At 42.3% G+C, this 23,678-nt stretch overlaps 1 protein-coding gene across 1 annotated transcript in view; it reads right to left on the bottom strand.

Moving 5' to 3' along the window:
* adamtsl5 (ADAMTS like 5) overlaps positions 1-23,678 on the bottom strand; it is a 151,543-nt gene that overhangs the window by 12,219 nt on the left and 115,646 nt on the right. The window contains exons 9-11 of the mRNA XM_055658933.1: positions 9,016-9,179; positions 4,894-5,110; positions 2,600-2,698 (exon numbers count right to left, since the gene is read on the bottom strand). Of these exons, the coding sequence (XP_055514908.1) occupies positions 2,600-2,698; positions 4,894-5,110; positions 9,016-9,179 (480 nt within the window). The remainder of the gene's footprint in view (positions 1-2,599; positions 2,699-4,893; positions 5,111-9,015; positions 9,180-23,678) is intronic.

The following is a 23,678-nucleotide window of genomic DNA, read 5'->3' as shown; positions in this document are numbered from 1 at the left end:
TCCAATCTTAAGTAGTGCTCCTCCCCACAAACCCTCTCTCCAGAGCCCTGCCAGACCCTAGCGAACAACCATCTCTCCCACTAATTATACCCCTCTTTGCCTCCAAACCTCCCCCCCCCCCCCTCCCACCCCCACTCTTGCCCGTTTCCACATATCCCCTTCTCTCTTCTGCATTCCTTATTCGATAAACCTTTGTGTCCTTTTCATCTCTAGCCTTTGTTGGTCACCCACCCACCCGCCAATTAAATAAGAGGTGGGGGCCTGGAACGCATAGCCTGGGGTTATGGTGGAGCCAGATACAATGGTGGTGTTATATAAGGGGCTATTGGATAGGCACATGAAACTACAGGGAACAGAGGGATATGGATCATGTGCGCGCGGCTGTGATCAGTTCAGCTGGGCAATGCGTTCAGCACAAACATTATGGGCTGATGAGGCAGCTACTGTGCTGTACTGTTCTATATTACCCCCCCCCCCCCCCCCCCCCCCCCCCCCCCCCCCCCCCCCTCACCTGTATCCACCTATCTCTTGCCAGGATAGATACAAAATGCTGGCGGAACTCAGGCAGCCTCTCTGGAGACGAGTGTGGTTCTCCTGTAGGAATCCCCCACATCGGGACCCTTCTACTGACTGATGATCAGTCTGAAGAAGCGTCTTGACCCGAAACGTCGCCCATTCCTTCTCTCTGGAGATGCTGCCTGTCCCGCTGAGTTACTCCAGCATTTTGTGTCACTCTTCAGTTTGAACCAGTATCTGCAGTTCCTTCATGCACTATCACGAGCCAGGTTTTGTCCCATCCCTACCACTCTTTTCCAGCTTTCCTCCCAAGGCTGTAATCAGTCTGACGAAGGGTCCCAAGCTGAAATGTTGCCCGTCCATTTCCTCCACAGATGCTGCCTGACCCGCTGAGTTCCTCCGGCATTTCATGCTTTGCTGAAGAATCGAACATCCACGATTTCTTGTATCGCCACTATAAAGTCTGGTTTATAGTGATACCAAATATAGGGGGGCTTTTAAATCTGTTTCACGACTGCAGATGCTAAAGTATTTGGCTGGACTGTTGCCTGTGAGGTACTTTAGTAATCCCCCAGGGAATACATTACGAGAAGACATTTGCATCTGTTGGAACCAACAAAACTATCACTGACCTTGTGAGTTATTATCTATGGTCCCATTTATCTATCAGGATATTAGGTATACATTAGAACACAGCACAGGAACAGTCCCTCATTCCGCAATGTCTATGCTGAACATGATGCCAAAACCAACTCTTACCTGTCTACACATGATCTACATCCCTGCATGTCCATGCGCCTATCCAAATGCCACTATCATATCTGTCTCCATCAGTATTCTTGGCACCAACATCAGCACCAAAGTTCTACAGAGCTGTATTATATCCATGATATAAGTATCCCTTTTTAAGCATGTTGCCAGGACTTGAGTGGCTGAGATATAAGGAGAGGTTGGGCAGACTGGGACTGTATTCTAGAGTGTAGGAGGATGAGCGGTGATCTTATAAAGGTGTATGTTTATGAGGGGAATCAGCAGGTTAGATGAACAGTCTTTTCCCCAGAGTAGGATTAAGGTGAGAGAAGAAAGATTTAACTGCGATCTTAGGGCAACCTTTTCACACGTAGGATGGTGGGTATATGAAATAAGTTGCTAGGGAGAAACTATAACATATATAATATAGGCAAGCTTGAGAGGGATATGGGCTAAATGCGGGCAGGTGGACTAGTGTAGATGGGGCACCTAGGTCGGTATGGGCAAGCTGGGCCAAAGGGCCTGTTTCTGTATGACTAAGTACTGACAGCATAGCCTGGTGTTTTTTTCTCATCTTCCACAGATGCATCAAATAGAGCATTTTATCGGGATGCACCACGCCTTGGTTTGGGAACAGCTCCATCCAAAACCACAAGAAATTGCAGCGAATTGTGGACGCAGCCCAGACCATCACACAAACCAACCTCCCTTCCATTGACTCCATTTATACCTGATGATGCCTCGGCAAGGCCAGCAGCATAATCAAGGACGAGTCGCCCCGCGGCCACTCCCTCTTCTCCCCTCTCAGACCAGGCAAAATGTATGGAAGTGTGAAGACACACACACCTCCAGATTCAGGGACAGTTTCTTCCCAACTGTTATCAGGCAACTGAATCATCCTACCACAACCAGAGAGCAGTCGTGAACCGCTCTACACTTCATTGGTGAACCTCGGACTATCCTTGATCGGACTTTATTGGCTTTACTTCGCACCAAATATCATTCCCTTTTTTATGTATCTATACACTGTAGATGGCTCGACTGTAATCATGTATTGTCTTTCTGCTGAATGGATAGCACGCAACAAAAAGATTTTCGGGAAACTAAACTAAACTAGATGGGGCACCTTGGTCAGTATGGGACAGCTGGGCCAAAGGGCCTGTTTTCGTGCTGAGTGACCCTATGACTCTAAGTACTGACAGCTTAGCCTGGTGGTTCTCTCTCAGTGAGCTGAGATATCCATCCTCATCTAAGAGTGGGACATGTTGAGTACAATACACAAGGCCTCCCCCTCTGGCCTGCCTCATTCAGTGTTCTCGGCATCTGTACTTACTGGGCAGGTCGGGCGATGTGTCTTGTCTTGGCAACACATTTTGAAAACGAGCATCTTGGTGAGGCCGGGCTTGTGATCGTTGCGTGGGGTACATGGAGCCTGAATGGAAGTGGAGTGGTGGGAGGGGGGGGGGGGGGGGGGGGGGGGTAGGGTGGGAAAGAGAAAAAACACATAAATTCACGTGTTTTGGTCAGCAACATGGTCACTTCACCTCTACCCCGTCAGGCAAGAGGTACAGATGTTAGAAAACTCACACCTCCCAATGCAGGAACAGTTTCTTCCCAGCTTCACGCTGCCTCGGCAAGCCCACCAGCATAATCGAGGTCCTGTCTCACCCCAGTAACTCCCCCTTCTCCCCCCCCCCCCCCCCCCCCCCCCCTTCCTATCAGGAGCAGTTTCTTCCCAGCTGTTATCAGGCAACAGAACGGTCCCCTCATCAGCTAGAGTGTGGTCCTGACCCCCCCATCTACCTCATTGGTGACCTCTGAACTATCTTTAATCGGACTTTATCAGACTCCAATGTTATATCTTGCACTGAATATTGACCCCTTTATCTTTTATCTTGATTGTAATCATATATAGACTTTTCTCTGACTGGATGGCACGCAAACCAAAGTCTTTTCACGGTACCTCGGTACACATGACAATAATGAACTAAACTGAACTGAACTGTAATGCTTTGTCTCAATTAAATGAATCCGTAAAGAATAACGGCATCAATAGGATCAGGGCTTTCAGCTTCAGTTTAGTTTATTGTCACGTGTACCGAGGTACAGAGAAAAGCTTTTTGTTGCGTGCTAACCAGTCAGCATAAGGACAAGACATGATTACAATCAATCCATTTACAGCGTATAGATACACGATAAGTTGCAAGGTAAAGCCTGCAAAGTCCGATCAAGGATAGTCCGAGGGACATCAGAAGTAGATAGTAGTTCAGCACTGCTCTCTGGTTGTGGTGGGATGATTCAGTTGCCTGAGTCAAACAGCCCTTCAAAGGGAACTTAGAACAGTACAGCACAGGAACAGGGTCTTTGGCCCTCAATATCTGTGTCAACCATGTTTTCCCTATGACCACGTGGGTTTCCTTCGGGTTCGATGGTTTCCTTCCACATCCCATAGACGTGCGGGTTTGTCAGTTAATTGGCCTCTGTAAATTGCCCCGAGTCTGCAGGGAGCAGATGATAAAATGGGATAACATACAGTAGAACCGTTGTGGACTCATTATCCATGTTCGGCATGGACCTGCTGGGCTGAAGGGCCTGTTTCCACCATGCTTCTCTAAACTAAACATAAGACCATGAAGTGATATCTTTCCAAATCAGGCTGCTGTGCCATTTTGTGGGGAACTTAAACAGGTTTAATTTACTTTAGTTTAGTTTGGAGATACAGCGCGGAAACTGGCCCTTCGGCCCACGAGTCTGTGCTGACCAACAATCCCCACTCACTGACACTATACTACACGTACTCGGGACAATTTGTAATTATACCAAGCCAATTAACCCACAAACCCGTACGTCTTTCCTCCTGAGGAAACCGTAGCTCCCGGTTAAAACCCACGCAGGTCACAGGGTGAACATACAAACACCGTACAGACAGCACCCATAGTTGGGATCGAACCCGGGTCTCCGGCGTTGCAAGCGGCATAAGGCAGCAACTCCACCTCTGCGCCACTGCGCCCGCCCTAGTTTAGAGATATGGTGCGGAAACACGGCCTTCGGCCCACAAGTCTACACTGACCAATGATCACCACACACTGATACTATCCTACACACACTCGGGACAATTGACCATTTCACCGAGCCAATTAACCCACAAACCTGTACGTCTTTCCTCCAAAGGAAAGCGGAGCTCCTGGAGAAAACCCACGTGGTCACGGGGAGAACACACAAACTCCGTACAGACAGCGCCCATAGTCAGCATCGAACCTGGGCCTTGCCGTGTTCTCTCGTGCCAGTGGTGCCAGCTGCTCCTGTCCTGCTCCGCCATTCAGAAACAAAAACCCCAAAACGCTGGAAACATTCAGCAGGTCAGGCAACATTTGCAGAACGCAAAACAATTAATGTTACAGTTTAAAGATCCTTATTTCCACGCTGCATCTCTAACGTCTAAAGAGTCTGGTCTGCCATTCGACCATGGTTGATCTATTTCTCCCTCTCAACCCTATCCTCCTACCTCCTCCCCCATACTCATTCATACCCTTATTAATCAAGAACCTGGTCATCTCCACCTGCACCTGAAACAGGAAAGCTACAACTGAGCAACAGCGCTGATTTCAGCAAAGGCTGGCTACCTACCAGGGTAAACGGCTGGTCTTCTGGTGGTGGTGGTGGTGGTGGTAGTGACGGCTGTGGTGGTTTGTGCCCAGGGCAGGTAACTCAGAGGAAGACCAGCTTCTATCACAGCGGGCTCAGGTTGTCTCAGCGGACTGTGACCATCTTGGTAATGACCGTAGCTCTCATTAGGAAGCCAGAACTCGTACTCAATTCCCGAGGTTGCCTCTCGAAGTAGAACCTGCAACACAAGTGACCTTTTGACGTCCTAATACCTCCCATCTTTAGTTTAGTTTAGTTTATTTGTCACACGCACTGAGGTACAGTGAAAAGCTTTTGTTGCATGTTAGCGAAAAGACAACACATGATTACAATCGAGCCATTTACAGCGTATAGATACACGATAAAGGAATAACGTTTAGTGCAAGATAAAGCCAGCAAAGTCCGATCAAGGATAGTCCGAGGGTCATCAAAGAGGTTCAGGGCAGCTCACTGGTTGTGTTAGTTGTCTGATAACAGCTGGGTTGAAACTGTCCCTGAATCTGGGGGTGTGCGTTTTCCCACTTCTATACCATTCGCCTGATGGGAGAGGGGAGAAGAGGGAGTGACCAGGGTGTGACATGTCCATGATTATGCTACTGGCTGTGCCGAGGCAGCGTGAGGTATAAATGGAGTCAACGGAAGGGAGGTTGGTTTGTGTGATGGGTTGTGTTGGTTTGGTTTGTGTATCTTTTTGTATTGGGTCCTTCCGCTGCTGGTCATGGGGGGCAGGGTGTGGTTTAAGACGCCCCTCAAAATAAGGGAAGGGATTCCACGCCAGTGGGCCACATGAGTGGCAAAGGTGGGGGACAAATTTGTGAAACTTGAGCAATGTATGTGGACTATATTGAACAATTATGTATAGCCTCCGAAAATGTCGGATGAATTTTTTGCATGGTTCAGGTATTGTACATATTTATTACCTGAATAAAGTCTATTTTGAAATTATTAAAAAAATTAAAAAAATTTGGTGGAATTATTTTTCATTTTATTCACCTGTAATTTCATCAATGTCTCTTGAACAATTCAAGGACAACTTAAAATACCAGCTAAAGACACATTATGTAAAGCAGTAAGAAGATACAAACCTTGACATTTATAGAGCACCTATTAATAACCAGAGCTTTTTTTTTTACTGTAACTGCACCTCAACAAAGTGAAAAACTAGTTTTCAATATTTTATAATTTTAATTTTTATGCTCTTCAATTTTAAATTATCAGTTTTATTACAAAAAGATTACCAAAGTTTAAAAATTAAAATGTATCTTAAGTTAGGTGGTCAGGTCCTTAAACATCTTAAGCAGCTTATTCAATGTGCTGGAGTAACTCAGCGGGTCAGGCAGCATCTCTGGAGGACATGGTTAGGTGATGATTTGGACCTGAGATGTCACCAATTACTCTCCTCCAGAGATGCTGCCTGACCTGCTGAGTAACTGCAGCACCTTGCATCTTTTTAAACCAGTGTGTCTACATTAAGCAGTTTATAGATGGATATAGCAGCAGCTGGGATATAATTTGTGTACAGATACAAGGATGTTGCCAGAGATCGAGGGTCTGAGCTACAGGGAGAGGTTGAGCAGGCTGGGACTCCATTCCTTGGAGCGCAGAAGGATGAGGAGTGATCTTATGAAGTTGTACAAAATCAGTAAAGGAATAGATTGGGTAAATGCACAAAGTCTCTTGACCAGAACAGGGGTATCTAGAAGCAGAGGACATAGGTTTTTTGTTAAGGGGGAAAGATTTATTAGGAATCTGAGGGGTAACATTTTCACAAAGGTGGTGGGTGTATGGAACGAGCTGCCAGAGGAGGTAGTAGAGGTAGGTACTATCACAACGTTAAAGAAACATTTAGACAGTTACATGGCTAGGACAGGTTTAGAGCGATATGGGCCAAATACAGGCAGGCGGGACTAGTGTAAACGGGACATGTTGGTCGGTGTGGGCAAGTTGGGCCAAAAGGCCTGTTTCCACTCTGTATGACTCTATGAAAAGCCAATAGTGCTGTGTGAACTGTTATATCGACAGCTGTGGGTATATTAAACTTTAAACATTAGAGATGCAGTACGGAAACAAGCCCTTCAGCCCACCGAGTCCACGCTGACTAGTGATCACCCCATATACCAGCACTATCCTACACACTAGAGACAATTTACAATTTACCAAAGCCAATTAACCTGCAAACCTGTATGTCTTTGGAATGTGGGAGGAAACCAGAGCACCAGGAGAAAACCAATGTGGGCACAGGGAGAACGTACAAACTCCATTCAGATAGCACCTGTAGTCAGCATTGAGCAGGGGGCTCTGGTGCTATAAGGCAGCAATTCTGTCGCTGTGCCATGCTTAAAGGATTTGCTGAAACCCAGGATCGAGCCAGGGACCTTTACATCTTCAGTCTTCAGATCTTAGATAACCCAACTGTGCTATTTTTGCACCACAATCCCAGTATCAATAACATTAGGACCATTGACATCAACAATAATCGTGTGGGTAGGAACTGCAAATGCTGGTTTATACCGATGACAGACACAAAGTACTGGAGCAACTCAGCGGGTCAGGCAACACCTCTGGAGAAAAGGAACAGGTGATGTTTTGGGTTGGAATCAGTCTGAAGAAGGGTTCTGACCCAAAACGTCACCTGTTCATTTTCTCCAGAGATGCTGCCTGACCCACTGTTCATTGCAGGGGACATTTTTTTAGTCGGGAGCCTTCTTCAGACTGATTGAAATAGGGGAGGGACAATGCGGGAAAAGCTCTGATCAATTTAAGTTGTCCATTTTTAGTAAAAAGATCACATACACATTCTTTATACAGGTGCTTGTGATTTTGTTATAATGAACAGATTGGGTCCGTGCTCCTGGAAAGATTGTGAAACTACTGACTAAATGTGGTTTAATAGATAATGTCTGCTGAGAAACTTTCTGCTTTTTACCTACTGAAGTGGAATTGGTTTAGTGCCAAATCTTCTACTTTAGAGAACATCAACTTTGAGTAAACATGTCAGACTCACAATTCATTTTTGAATGTAAGTTTGTGACGACAGCAAACGAGTAATTTTAGAACTCAGGCCGAGTTGAGGAGCATTTGTTGGTGGAATTAAAAATAGATTGGCCCAATGCAGCGAGCTACCTCAGAATGATAAAGAATTTACTGCAATTCTACCTGCAACAATCACAACGCTTACTTCACCATTGAGCAAGTTTTTTCATTATGTTACAGACCTCACTGATTAATAGCCCTGTCCCATGGAACAAATTCATTCCAAGAGCTCTCCCGAGAGTTAAACTCGTGGTAAGCACGGAGAATGAACGTAGCCGGTACGTCGGAGCTCGGGGACGTCTCTTAGCAACTCGTAACGCTAACGGCACGTACTCGGGAAGACTCGCTAACGGCAGGTAAGCACAGGAAGTCCCGTGAAGATTTTTCAACATGTTGAAAAATGTCCACGAGAGCCCTGAGTACCGACGAGTGGCCATTACCGTAAATCTCTGAGTTCGAATCAGGGCAAACTCGGGAGAGCTCTTGGAATGAATTTGTACCGTGGGACAGGGCTTTAATCCTGCATTTATTGTCCAGACCTAACTCCCACCACCTGAGGTTGCAGCTAAGAGCGGCTCTGAAGTGGTGCAGCAGTAGAGTTGCTACCTTATATCGCCAGTTTCGATCCTGACTATAGGTGCTGTCTGTACGGAGTTTTCACATTCTCTCTGTGACCGTGTGGATTTTCTCTGGGTGCTATCGTTTCCTCCCACATTCCAAAGACGTGCTGGTTTGTAGGTTAATTGGCTTCTGTAATTGGCTCGCGTAAGAAAGAACTAGTGTACAGGAGATTGCTGGTTGGTGTGAAAGTTGGTGGGCCGAAGGGCCTGTTTCCAAGCTGTATCTCTAAACTAAACTAAACTAAACTAAACTAAACTAAACTAAACTAAACTAAACTAAGCTAAACTAAATCACATAAAGGCTCATAAGGAAAGGAAATACCATTTATTTTCTTAAAGAACTACAGTGAACTTAATGGGTACTAACAGGAGCCGAGCAAATCATGGAAGTTGCACAAAGAGTGACTCGGACATGCAAACAACAGTGTAATTTTTACATGAAGATTTGTACCATCACATGGAGATCTTCTGCTGTGGGTCCAGCAGCCTCAATGGACTCCTGGTTTCCGGCTGAACGTTTGTACTGTATCTTAGTGCCGGCAATGTCATATTCACCAGGCCAGTCTATGACCCAGTTCCCATTAATCACGTAATGATTCTTGCCATTTATTAACGCTGCAGACAGAAAATATAATCAGGAATGTCATTGTCCATCATCAATTAATCAAAAGCACACCATCCCATCAATACAGAATTATTATATTCCGACATAGGATATAGCCTAGAAACATTTAGATGGGTACATGGATAGATAAATGCACAGTCATTTACCCAGGGTAGGGGGAATCAAGAACTAGAGGACATGGGTTTAAGGTAAAGGGGGAAGATTTAATAAGGACCTAAGGGGCAACGTTTTTAGACAAAGAATGGTAGGGGTACGGAACGAGCTGCCAGAGGAGGTAGTTGAGGTAGCTCCTATCACAACGTTAAAGAAACATTGAGACAGGTACATGGATAGGACAGGTTTACAGGGATATGGGGAAAATGCAGGCAGGTGGGTGGGACTAGTGTAGATGGGACGTTAGTTGGCACGGGCAAATTGGGCCCAAGGGCCTGTTTTCAGCTGCATGGCTCCATGACTCAAGAAATAATATTTGATTACTTGAATTGAATTCAATAAAATGTGAAGTAAATAATGTCAAGAGGAGCCATTGGTTTCAAGGCCCAATTGACTGCGCTCCCAATAGCTCTGTGGCCTATTGATTTGCACTAACCCTAACGCACTGCGCATGGCTTGCTTGTATTCATGCATATTGCTTTATGTGCCTGGATAGCACGCAAACAAAAGCTTTTCACTGTACCCCAATAATAAATGAAACTAACCTAAAACTAAGAATGGCCATAGAGTGTTAAACATTGTTACATCTCGATTCTTGTGTAGGCCAAGTAATGATGGGTTTATTTAAAAGGACACTATTTATTGATGTGTTGTTTTTTATTACATATTGATTGAATGATTAAATATATAAACACATTGGCCTCGAAGGATTTGAACTCGTTTCTCCAGAGCCCAGGTCTCCAGAATATTAGTCGGTGCCATAACCACAGGTATTGTCAGCTGTCTTCACTGTGTTACATTGAGAAGCCCTTGGAAAGGACATCCATGTTGTATGGGGCCTAATCGTTCTTTAAGGCCTCCCAAGCAAGAGGTGAGTGTTGGCCAGATTTGGCAAGGACCCGAAGAAGGGTCTTGACCCCAAACGTCACCCATTGATTTTCTCCAGAGATGCTGCCTGACTAGCTGTGTTACTCCAGCATTTTGTGTCCATCATTAATGATAAACATGGATTGCTTGCATGCTCTCAATTAACATGAGATAGAGATATCTAGGACTAACCCAATAAGGCATATAGGACTAATAGCTATCATATTTGCCTGCATTTGGCTCATAGTCTTTTAAACTCTTTCTATCCAACGTCTTTTAAAAGTCGTACGCGTATACACTTTAGAAATCAAAATCGTATCGTATTTGATCTAAATTGCTTTTAGGTATTAGTGAACTAACCCCACATATCATAAAATATAAAATGTTCTGAAAACCCCACATTTATTTTGATGAAGTCCATGCACATTTCTAATCACACTAAACTATGATCTTGGCTTAATATCGGTTTGGGGTACTGTAATCAACACACTTAACGCTACTCACTTTGTGTGAACAAACATAACTGGCGCTAATCATCCAAAGCAGTTTGAGGTCCATTGACCTCCATTTAAGGGTCAGGAATGGGTCCCAGCCAATGGTCAGGGGGCGGTGGGAGTGGGTGTAAGAGGTAATATGTTGGGGAGATGGTGATCAGGGCTTCGATTGGGTAGAACGGGCAGTCGCTGGTCCAGTCAGAGGTTCTTATGGGAGGCACTCTGACGTTGTCGGGGCAATAGGAAGGGGGGGGGGGGGGGGGGGGGGGGGGGGAAGTTCGTGAGTGGGGGGTTGGCGGCCATGGCCAGGATTGTGTGGCTGGTGAGGTGGTGAGGAACATATTGGAGGGAGATGTGGGAAGGAGTGGTGAAATGGTTATCTGAGACTTAACTTGGTGGGGCCTCGCACTTCAGTCAGTCTGAGCAAGGGCCTGGACCTGAATCATCACCAATCCAGACTCTCCAGGAATGCTGCCTGACAACACTGAGATACTCCAGCACCAGAGAAAACCCTAGGGTCACAGGGAGAACGTACAAACTTCATACAGACAGCACCTGCAGTCTGGATCGAGCCCAGGGCTCTGGCGCTGTAAGGCAGCAACTCTACCGCTGCGCCACTGTGCTGCCCCAATTCCTCTCGCACTTAATGTTTTGCTCAAGATTCCAGCATCTGCAATTACTTGTGTCTTCATGGCTAAAAGTGTTCACTTTGTTCCCTCCACTTTATCTGCAACTTGCAGTTTGCAATCCTGTTCAGCTTTCCCAAATGTACTTAAAACAATAGAAAATGCACGATACAAGCATGAAAGCCATTAAGAACCCAAATTCCAGTAACAGGCTCCGACCAAATGCCTTTCCCATCTGCAGTCACCTGATTGTTCCACTTACTCGGCCTACCAAGTTAGAACTTGTACCAGAGAATGATTCAGAGAAGGCACTGATGGTAATGTGGAACTGAGGAATTAAGAATCATTAATTGAACAAAACCATCTGTGACACCTGTCAGGTTCATTAGGTAACCTTGAGGGAAAATGTTTTGGAATTGCCAGAATTTCCTCAGTCTACGTAGGGGAATCAGAATGTTAGACGTGTCCATCAGGTAAAGTTAGTTTGAAATTTGAAGCAATAAAGATGTGAATTAATAGCTTTAAGGTGAGAGGGACAAAGTTTAAAGGAGATGTGTCGGGCATTTTATTTTTACACAAAGGGTGGTGAGTGCCTGGAACATGGTGCCAGAGTTGATAGTTGAGGCAGGTACCATAGTCGCATTGAAAAGGCCTTTGGATAGGCATATGGATATGCAGGGAATGGAGGGATATGTATTAGGTGCAGGTAGTCCCCACCAGACTTGCTGAGAAGCTGCTGGAACTGGGGCTTAACACTCCCCTGTGTGCCTGTGTCCTGGACTTTCTCACCGCCAGGCCCCAGGTGGTCAAGATGGGGAGACATACCTCCAACCCCCTCACCCCAAACACAGGATCCCCCCAGGGTTGCGTCTTCAGCCCCCTACTGTACTCCCTGTACACACATGACTGTGCGGCCAGGTTCAGCTCCAACTCCATCATCAAGTTTTCTGATGACACTGTGGTGGTGGGCCTGATCTCCGATAACGATGAGAAGGCCTACCGGGAGGAGGTGGCTGACCTGGCACTCTGGTGTCAGGACAACAGCCTCCTCTTGAATGTCACAAAAACAAAGGAGTTGATTGTGGACTTTGAAAGGGCTCAACATCCGAGGACGTACACGCCACTGGAGATAAATGGGACTACTGTGGATAGGGTGAGCAGCTTTAAATACCTGGGAGTCCACATCACAGAGGATCTGACATGGACAACACACACTGCCGCACTGATTAGTAAGGCAAGGCAGTGCCTTTACCACCTCAGGCAGATGAGGAAATTCAGAGTCTCTTTGAGGATCCTTCAGTGCTTCTAGTCTGGGGCTGTAGAAAGCATCTTGTTCAGCAACATTTGTTTTTCTTTCATTTTTTCTTTCCTAAAATGTAAATACTGATTCTGTTCTGTTCTGTTGTTTTGTTGTTTTTGCACAATCCGCAGGCATTGCCACTTTAATTTCACTGCACATCTTGTATGTGTATGTGACAAATAAACTTGACTTGACCAGATAAGAGAGTGACACAAAATTCTGCAGTAAATCAGCGGGACAAGCAGCATCTCTGGAGAGAAGGAATGGGTGATTTTTTGGGCCGAGACCCTTCTTCAGACTGATAAGAGATGGTCGTGTATGCATTATGGGCCGAAAGGCCTGTTCTTGTGCTGTATTGTTCTATGTTCTGTGAAATTGTGAGCGTTCACTGTCACTATGTAATCCTGCGAATAATTTGGGAATAATGTGCAAATGTGGAAAGTGGTGTGAGTGTTTCTCCAGAGGTTGTCTTTCTCCAGCGGAGTCAAGGAAAGGTCATATGGCAGTACTGTGACGCAGCAGTAGAGTTGCTGCCTTACGGCGCCAGAGACCTGGGTTTGATCATGACCATGGGTGCTGGATTGTTGGTACGTTCCCCCTGTGACCGTGTGGGTTTTCATTGTCCTCCCACATTTCAATGACGTACAGGTTTGCAAGTCAATTGTCAAAAAAAATGATACGCTGTCCCTAGTATGTAAGATAGTGTTAGCTGAGGTGATCTCTGATCTCTACAGACTCAGTGGGCCAAAGGGCCTGTTTCTGTGCTGCATCTCTAAAATCTAAAGTCTAAAGTCACAGAATCATGTCAAGAAAATAGAGAGTGTTTAATTGTCAACAGAACAATGAAAGTCCTACTTGCAAACGTTTAACAGGCCTGTGAACGCAATACTCACAGATAATATATAATATAATAAACAAAAAAATGATAAATGAATAACTCTAATACTTGTGCAAGGACTTCCGGTGGCGCTATGGAGAACTAAGTCCAGCGCCAACCAGCTCCGTACCGAGGAAAACAAAAAACGGGAGAAAAATCGGGACCTACCTGCAGCGATCGCAATCTGAACGGCAGCCTGCGTGACGTCATCAGACCTGCGACTTAAGGTATGTCGCTACAACACACCCCCCCCCGTGGAGCAACAAAAAAATCGGCTAAAGGAAGACCCCAGATGGAAGAGGAAGGCCCTACAGAAGCCTCGGCCTCAGTTACAGCGATGGCCCAGGAAGATCCTCCAAAGAAGATTAAAGGGGGGAAAAAATGGGAAATGGAAGATCTTAAAATCTTTCTGGCTGCTGAAATGAAGACTTGTCTGGCTGCTGAAATGAAGACTTTTAGTGAGAAATTTCAAAAATCACTAGACACCTTCAAGGTAGATTTTAGAGCAGAAATGCTCGTTACAGTTCAACAAATGTTTGAAAACTGGAAGAGGACGAGGGAGGAAGAGGTCAAAGACCAGATGGAAGTGATGGAAGCCAGACTCGTTTCGGTGGAAACAAAGGCTCAAATAGAGGTGGACCCCATTCGCCAAGAACTCGATCAACACAGAATAGCGATAACAGAGCTTGAGAAATGTGCGATGACGAGTGCAGAAACAGTAAATCAGCTCCTTACTGAAAACCAACGCCTCACAAACATGGTGAGCAAATTAAATGATAAATGTATCGATCTGGAGGGGCGTCAAAGACGAAAGAACCTAAGAATTGTAGGGGTGAAGGAAGGAAGGGAGAAGGAAATGGGTACTCGGGATTTTGTGGCAGACCTACTACATACAGTCCTAAAATTGGATCACAAACCTCTACTCGGCCGAGCCCATAGAGCGCAGCGACGTCGTACTCAAGATGATGGCCATCCAAGACAAATTATTGTAAAAGTCCTACAGGATCATGAATTTGATGAGATAATGAAGAAAAGTGTTCGGAGCGGTCAACTTTTTTTTGAAGGCGAGAGATTTAGCATCTACCGAGATTACTCGACAGAGGTCTTCAAGAAAAGAATGCTGTTCAACGAGACCAAAAGAATATTGAAGAGTGTACCGGATTTGAAATACAGCCTACTCTACCCCGCAAAGCTAAGAGTCACCTACAATTCCAATGTGTTCTTTTTTACAGAGCACGAAAAAGCACTCGAATACGCCAAGGTAGTTGGTAACGTGCCTACAGACTGAAGAACCCACACCACTCCTTAGGAGCCAAGGACTAAGATGACCATCAGATCTAAAAGGACCTTTAAAATTCGTTCAAGAACTTTATAGACACTTGGAAATCGGAAATGATGGAGGACACTGGACAAAAACTGCGATTTTTCGAGGGTTTTTCCCTCTTTTCTCTCTTTTTTGTTTTAGCTCTTTTTAGGTTACTAATCATTACTATTATATGTAAATTCATATTTAACTATATAGGTAACAACTAATACTTATTAAATATCCCTATTTCCACTAAAATTATTAACATTATTAATTCTTATAAAAGTTAATACGGTATAAGATGGATAACAATGATCAATAACTAATAGTCTTTGATAAATGAAGAAAGGAATTACATAATATAGTATATAGAAAGATATGTAAGAGGTAAATCAACCTCTATGATAATTATGATTGACGGGTTTCCTTTTCTTTTTTTCGCTCTATCTTTCAATTTAAAATCATTTTGCTGTCTTGAACCTTTCTGCAGGGTTACGTGTTGACACTAGTATACATGTGGGTATGCATATATATATATATATATATACGTGTACGTAGGTAGATGTATATATATTGTGTGGGTATAAGTATGACTAGGTAAATAAGTTTGATACTCCCAAAGAAGTTGATTGAATGTTAAATATAATTTCCCTTTTTTTTTTTTTTTTTTTTTTTCCTTTTCCTCGGGCACGGAGCTGGGAATTTTTTCATTTTACAAAGGCTACGGAAGTCTTTAGAATTCTAGCCACGTTAGTGTGGCTATCACTAACTACACTAAGTGTAGATGTAGTTCTTTTTTCTTCACCCTACACTAACGAACCCTATCACTTTTCTTTCTTTAAATACTTCTTTAACTCAAGGTTTGAATGGAAAAACAAGACCAAGGCAAGGAGATATGATCGGAAGAATGATGTATTTGAATTTAAATTCATCTATCTGAGGTTTGGGAGCAGGGTCAGGTTCTATGTGTTGTTCCTTCTACCCGATTATAGACCACCACAAAAGCAATATGCAAGATGCTAACATGACAAGAAGGGGTCAGGGAATAACATTTTGTAGTTGGAATGTCAAGGGAATCAATGAACCAATTAAGAGAAGTAAAGTTTTGGCACACCTAAATCAAATCAAAACAGATATAATATTTCTTCAAGAGACACATCTTAAAAAGGAATCACAACACAGACTTAAAGCTAAGTGGATCGCTGAATCATATCATTCTTCTTTTTCCCACAAGTCAAGAGGAGTAGCAATAGTAATTCGTAAAGGAATTCCTTTTGCGACCTCCTCAATAATAGTGGATATGGATGGCAGATATATTATAGTGGTTGGGAGAGTTAAATGTGTGAAAAAGTGATCCTTCTAAATGTTTATGGGCCTAACTTCGATAACCCCACTTTTTTTAACAAAACATTTAATAAAATTCCTGAATTTGCACAATACAAATTAATAATTGGAGGAGACTTCAATTGCACATTAGAGACCCATACTTAGATAGATCAGCAAGGGCAAAAAAAATCAACATCCAACTCAAGTGTTTTTTTAAATTCATTTATTAATACCACTAATATTAAGGATATCTGGAGAATAGAAAACCCAACCGGACGGGAATATTCATTTTATTCACCAGTACACAAAACATACTCAAGAATAGATTACTTTTTAGTTGATTCTACGTTTATTCCATTTACTTATAATTCAAAATATCATAACATTATAATCTCAGATCACGCACCGGTAACATTCATGATTAAATTAAATGGAATGTCCGAGAAACAAACATATTGGAGACTTAACCCGCAAATCTTGAACGAAAGATCATGCCAGGAATATATTATTAAACAAATTCAAATATTTTTTGAGGTAAATGACAACCCTGACACACCTGCTTCTCTTATGTGGGAGACGTTCAAAGCGTATGTTCGAGGTACATTAATCTCTGCCCAAGCATTTTATAATAAAGAAAACAGGATTAAACAAAAAGCACTGGAAAGTGAAATTAAGCAACTAGATACAGAAAACGCGAGAACGCCATCTACGTTAAAACATAATAAAATTGCTGCACTGAAATATAAATTAAATAAAATGTACTCAGAACAAGTAATAAAACTTTATCAAAAAACCAAACAATTACAGTTTGAATTTGGAGACAAACCACAAAAATTATTAGCACGCCAGCTGCGAAAAATGGAAGGGGAAAAAATAATTCATAAAATTAGAACAGAGACAGGAGAATTATTAAAAATGCCCAAGGATATAAATGATAGATTTCTACAATACTATCATAACCTTTATTCAACTAAAACTGTAGCACAATCAGAAGGAATAGCAGATTTTTTAATAAAATGTAATTTAAAAGGTTTAGATTCAAAGGATAGAGAATTATTAGAAAGGGAAATTACGATAAAGGATATTGAGGAGTCTATTGGCTCTCTTAAAAATGGTAAGGCAGTAGGGCCAGATGGTCTAGGTTCAGAATTTTACAAGAAATTTCATGATTTGCTGTGCCCACGCTTGCAAAGACTATATGATTATATCTACACCCAACAGAAACTCCCAGATACCTTAAATGAATCTATAATAACGCTTATTCCTAAAGCTGATAAAGATCCGGAAGATCCGGGATCATACAGAGCAATTGCACTTCTGAATACAGACCAGAAAATACTAACTAAAATACTAGCACGTAGATTAAGTACAGTGATGAATAAATTAATACACCCTGACCAAACAGGCTTTATTCAGAAACGGTATTCATATTATAACCTAAGAAGATTATTTAATATTATATATACCAAGAGAATTATTAATGAAGATTTAGCAATAATCTCACTTGACGCTGAAAAAGCATTTGATCAGGTCGAATGGCCTTATTTATTTTCGGTGATGGAAAAAATGCAGCTAGGGGAGAAATTTTGCACATGGATAAAACTGCTATACACAAATCCTACGGCCAGAATACTTACCAACCAAAGACTGTCATCTAAATTCAGTCTATCTAGAGGGTGTAGACAAGGATGCCCGTTATCTCCATTACTATTTGCACTTGCAATTGAGCCACTTGCAGAAAGAATTAGGGGGCATCCGGAAATATATGGGTATAACAGTAAAGACACAGTGAATAAAATTTCTCTATATGCAGATGACGTATTAATTTACATCACAAAACCAGAAATTAGTATCCCAAACCTATTAAAACTAATAAACCAATTCGGTGCACTTTCAGGATACAGAATAAATTGGAATAAAAGTGAAATTATGCCAATAAGGGAACATAATAAACAGATAATACAACAATTCCCATTTAAAGTAGTAAATGAAAAATTTAAATATCTAGGTATCTATGTAACTAAGATATATACATCATTATTTAAAGCAAATTTCCCCCCATTATTGAATAAATTACATAAGAATATCCAATACTGGAAAACATTACCTATTTCAATGGTTGGTAAAATTAATGCCATAAAAATGATTTTTTTACCGCAAATATTATACCTTTTTCAGACGATTCCGATATACCTGGCAAAAAACTTCTTTAAAAAATTGGACTCTATTGTTAATGATTTTATCTGGGATTATAAGAATCATAGGATAAGCAAAAGACACCTGTGTAAATCAAAAAAATAATGGAGGCTTGTTTTTACCTAACTTTTTGTTTTATTGCTGGGCAGTTAATATTAAAAATATGAACTTCTGGTTGGGAGAAATAGACCAGCAACCAGACTGGTTAAAAATGGAAAGGGAAGATTGTATGCCTTATGATATTGGTTCGATATTATTTGCTACGTCTAAATTAAACAAGAAAGTTTATAGGGAAAACCCTATAATATTTAGTGCTATAAAAATTTGGAAACAATTAAAAAAGACATTAAAATTAGATAACTTATCTCTTTTTCTTCCAATTGTGAATAACTCATTGTTTAAGCCTTCATGTTTAGACGGGGGTTTTACACAATGGAAGAATAATGGAATTAAAAATATAGGACACCTTTACAAAGAAGGCTCTTTTTTGACATTTCAGGAGTTGCAACAGATTTATGGACTTCGAGGAAATGATTATTTCAGATATCTTCAACTCAGAGATTATGTTAAATCGAATTCTAAAAATTTTCGAAATAGAAACCCAGAGATTCTTGATGAATGTTGGAATAAGCATCCTAATACAGAAAAATTAATATCTTATATATATAATATCTTATTAGATAGTGACATTCCTTTGACGGACTTACACAGACAAGCATGGGAAAAAGAATTAAACCAGGTAATAACGAAAGACACTTGGGAAGAAAGTCTACAACACATACATCAATGTTCACTAAACGCGAGACATTCTCTAATACAATTTAAAGTAATACATAGGTTACACTACGCCAAAACAAAATTACATAAAATTTTTCAACATATCTCACCTATATGTGATAAATGTCAACATTTAGAAGCTACATTATCGCACATGTTTACAAACTGTACAAAAATTAAAAAATTTTGGGTAAATATTTTTAGTATAATATCCAAAGTAATCAACACACAACTGGAACCAAACTCAAAATTAATAATATTCGGAATATTAGAATCAAATCAAACACTTAGAATAACACAAAGAAACTTTATCGATTACAGTTTAATAACAGGAAAAAAATTAATCCTAAAATTTTGGAAGGGCCCTACGGCCCCCACAATCAAAATGTGGATTATAGAAATGACGGAGACCTTAAACATGGAAAGAATCAGATTTTCCCTGTTGGATAAACAGGAATTATTCGTTGGAACATGGTCTCCTTTTATCGATTCCTTAAAGGGTCAGAATAGTTCAGCTCAGGAACCTGACTTAGCACACAGACTAAAGATTGGATGAAATGCTATACTTTGAAATGTACGAACATATCTCGAATGATGTTTTTAAACTTTAACAAATTTTTCCATTCTTCTTCAACTACCTCTTTCACTCCTTTCCCTTTTTTTATTTTTTATTTTAGTTTTCTTTTTCCTTCTTCCCTCTCTCTATTTCATCTATCCCTTTAGCCCTATCTAGTTATAAAAAAAATGAAGAAAAATGCAAAAAGTATTGGAGACAATGTAATAATAACTGACAATATTATCAATTTAAAAATGATGTAACAATGATGTAATAGATGTAATAGATCATGTACCTATCTCCAATAATAAAAAATTAAATACAAAAAAAAAAAAAAAAAAATACTTGTGCAAAAAAGCCCTACGGACTTTGTGCAACCAAAGACTGTCGATATTTCAAAGTTTAGTTTGTGTTTGGTGGTGTTCAGGTACCTGACAGACACAGAAAGCTGGAGTAACTCAGCAGGACAGGCAGCATCTTTGGAGAGATGGAATGGGCGACATTTCAGGTTGATGCCCCTCTTCAGTACCTGATGATTGATGGGTGAGAAGTAGCTATTCTTTAAAGCTCTGCAGTACGGAAACAGGCTTGTTCGGCCCATCTTGTCCAAGCTGACCAAGTTGCCATATTGGAATAGTCCTATTTGCCTGTATTTGGCTCATAGCCCTTTAAACCTTTTCTAGCCAAATATCTTTTAAAAGTCGTAAGCGTATACACTTTAAAAAATCAAAATCATATTGTATTTGAACGAAATTGCTTTAAGGTATTTGTGAAGTAATCCCACAAATCCCAGAATATAAAACACTCTCAAATCCCCAGCTTAGTTCTATGAAATCCGAGCACATTTTTAATCGCACTAAACTATGATTTCTGTTTGGCAAATAACGTAACGCTCAAAAAATGGCTTCTATAGATGAGGATCAGAATTCCTTCTGCTTCTAAATATTTCAAAATGTAAAGATTAAAAAAAATTATTTTTAAGAAGCTTATGATAGTTCAGGTTCTATGGTCCAAACATTTTTAGCATTTTCTACAGCACTTAAACTGTTAACTAAATGTTGAAGATAGATGCAAAATGCTGGCGTAACTCAGCGGGTCAGGCAGCATCTCTGGAGAAAAAGAAAAGGTGACGTTTTGTGTTGGAGTGTCACCTAAAGTCTGAAGAAGTGTTCTGATCCGACATGTCACCTATTCTTTTTCTCCGGAGATGTTGCCTGACCCGTTGAGTTATCCGCTGGGCATATTGTGTCCATCTGCTGTGTAAACCAGCATCAGTAGTTCCTGCCAACACATTCTAATTAAAAGTTGTCAGGGTTTTTGAACTGACATCTGAGAGCAGGTAGTGTCAGGGCAGGGAGAGGCTTCAGCGGAAGGATTACTTTTTTCAAGAAGGCTGGTGAGCACCATGACTGTTGAGGGCAAATTTTGTGGCAAAACTCAGGACACACAGTGCAATAGTCTCAGAAGCCCAAAGCTGCTTCAAACTCAAATTTCATTATTTCTGAATCAAAAAGGACATATTTGCTGAGATTGACAGTAGGGTGATCAATATTGTGAATGCAGCAGAAACATTTAATGCCAAACACAAAGACCTGGATGATCTCGGCAGGTCAGGCAGCATCCATGGAGGGAGATCGACAGATAATGTTCCAGGTCAAGTCTTTTCCTCAGGCTGATGACATTTCTCCAGCTGAGTTCCTCCAGCATTTTGCATTTTGCTCAAGACTCCGGCATCTGCAGTTTCCTGTGTCTCCATTCATTTAATAATTTAATTGACCACTTTTTGGTTCTGAAACCTAGAACTTGCCAGACCTGGGAGTGTGCATCCAAGCTCATCCTACTTACATTTACAATTCCAATCACGCACATATGGATGTCACGGGAGATGAAATGGATTGGAACCTTTCACACTTGCTGAGAGTTCCCTTTCAAATGGAGGTGGTGCGAGTTGCAGTGGAGAGACTACAAGTAGTAACACTGCCCTGAGAACATGCAAACTCCACACAGACAGTGCCCGAGGTCAGGACCGAACCCGGGTCTTTGGCGCTGTGAGGCAGCAGCTCTACCAGCTGTGCCACTGTGCTGCTCTTTCGGTTCATTTAACATTACGTGCAGGGAATATTGGAAAGCCTGGTATATTTTCTTTGAACTGACAGGATAGGGTGACGAGTGGGGAAAAAATAACTGAAGCAGGCATGTGCTTGCCATAGAAAGTGCTTTGCTCTTTAATGGTGAAAGGCTTGGATAGAGTGGATGTGGAGAGGATGCTTCCACTAGTGGGAGAGTCTAGAACTAGAGGTCATAGCCTCTGAATTAAGGGACGTTCTTTTCGGAAAAGGATGAGGAGAAATTTCTTCAGTCAGAGGGTGGTGAATTTGTGGAATTCTTTGTCACAAAAGACTGTGGAGGCCAAGTCAGTGGATATTTTTAAGGCTGAGATAGATAGATTCTTAATTAGTACAGATGTCGGAATTTAAGGGAAGCAGGCAGGAGAATGGAGTTAGGAGGGAGAGATAGATCAGCCATGATTGAATGGAGGAGTAGACTCGATGGGCCTAATTCTACTCCTATTCCTTATGACCTTATGACCAACACTTCAGCAAACTTCCAACAATATTCATCAACACTGAACCCCATGATCTCAGTGTTTGAATTTCTCAATCTTGTTTAGTCTAGTTTAGAGATACAGCGTGGAAACAGGCCCTTCGGCCCATCGAGTCCATGCCGACCAATGACCACCCGAACACTACTTCTATCCTACACATCTGGGACAATTTACATTAGACAATTAACCTACACATCTGCACGTCTTTGTGGTGTGGGAGGTAACCGGAGCACCCAGAGAAAACCCACGCGGTCACAGGGAGAACATACACATTCCGTACAGACAGCACCCGCAGTCAGGATCGAACCCGAGCGGCCAGTGCCCGAGAGCATTTGCGCAGCGGGAGGGTTGCTGCCTTACAGCACCAGAGACCCGGGTTCGATCTTGACTACGGGTGCTGTCCGTACGGAGTTTGTACGTCCTCCCCGTGACCTGCGTGGGCCACCTGACTTCCTCCAACATTCCGAAGAGTTAGAGATTTGTAGGTTAATTGGCTTTGGTAAAAATTGTAAATTGTCTCTAGTCTGTAGGATAGTGCTCGTATACCAGGATTGCTGGTCGGCGTGGATCTGATGGGCTGAAGGGCTTGTTTCCACGCTGCATCTCTAAAGTCTTAGGTTTGAAGTCCAAAGGTTTAAACTAAAGTTCATTTGCCCTGGCGTCCAGATAGTGCCTTGTAGAGCACGATAATTCTCTACAAGTATAAACCCTCACATCAATCCAGACTCTAAACACAAGGACAGGAAGCATCTCCAGAGAAAAGGAATAGGTGACGTGTCGGGTCGAGACTCTCAGTCTGAAGAAGGGTCTCGACCCGAGACGTCACCCATTCCTTTTCTCCAGAGATGCCGCCTGACCCGCTGAGTTACTCCGGCTTTTTGTGTCTTTCAGAAACCAGCGCCTGCCGTTCCTTGCTACACATTTTTAATTCTGAGCTGTTTTCGCTTTAAAAGAGTTCGCTGAACCTCTGCGGAACTGAACCGAGCTGGACTCTGGAATCCACCGCACGGTAACTCATGTCACCGACGTCTCAGGAACAGACGCACAGTGGCCTCGTTACCCTCGCAGTAAGAATCTTGACATATTAATCATAGGCGTCTAAAAACCACTAATTAGTGCTTCCTGATCTCTTGCTGGTGGTCTGATGAGGCTCAGCGTTGCTCTCCTAGCCCGAAGGTCACAAGTTCAACTCCCAGGGTTGCCTGATTCCCAAGCTTGTTTACACTCGTGTCATTAATATTTAGTGCAGGGACGCCAAGTATTCTGTCCTCGGGGAGGAAGCTTCATTTCCTGTGGCCGATGTGACACTGCTCCCGTGGTGTATGGTTCAAATTGTCACATCGCCCTTGCTTGCATTTTGATTTTAGCAATAATAACTATACGTGACCACACGACCTCTGTAGTTC

This window comes from Leucoraja erinacea, chromosome 29 (genome assembly GCF_028641065.1).
Source record: "Leucoraja erinacea ecotype New England chromosome 29, Leri_hhj_1, whole genome shotgun sequence".
Taxonomy (NCBI): Eukaryota; Metazoa; Chordata; class Chondrichthyes; order Rajiformes; family Rajidae; genus Leucoraja; species Leucoraja erinaceus.
The sequence above is the reverse complement of the archived record's forward strand: the minus strand, read 5'-3'. Positions and strand labels throughout refer to the sequence as shown.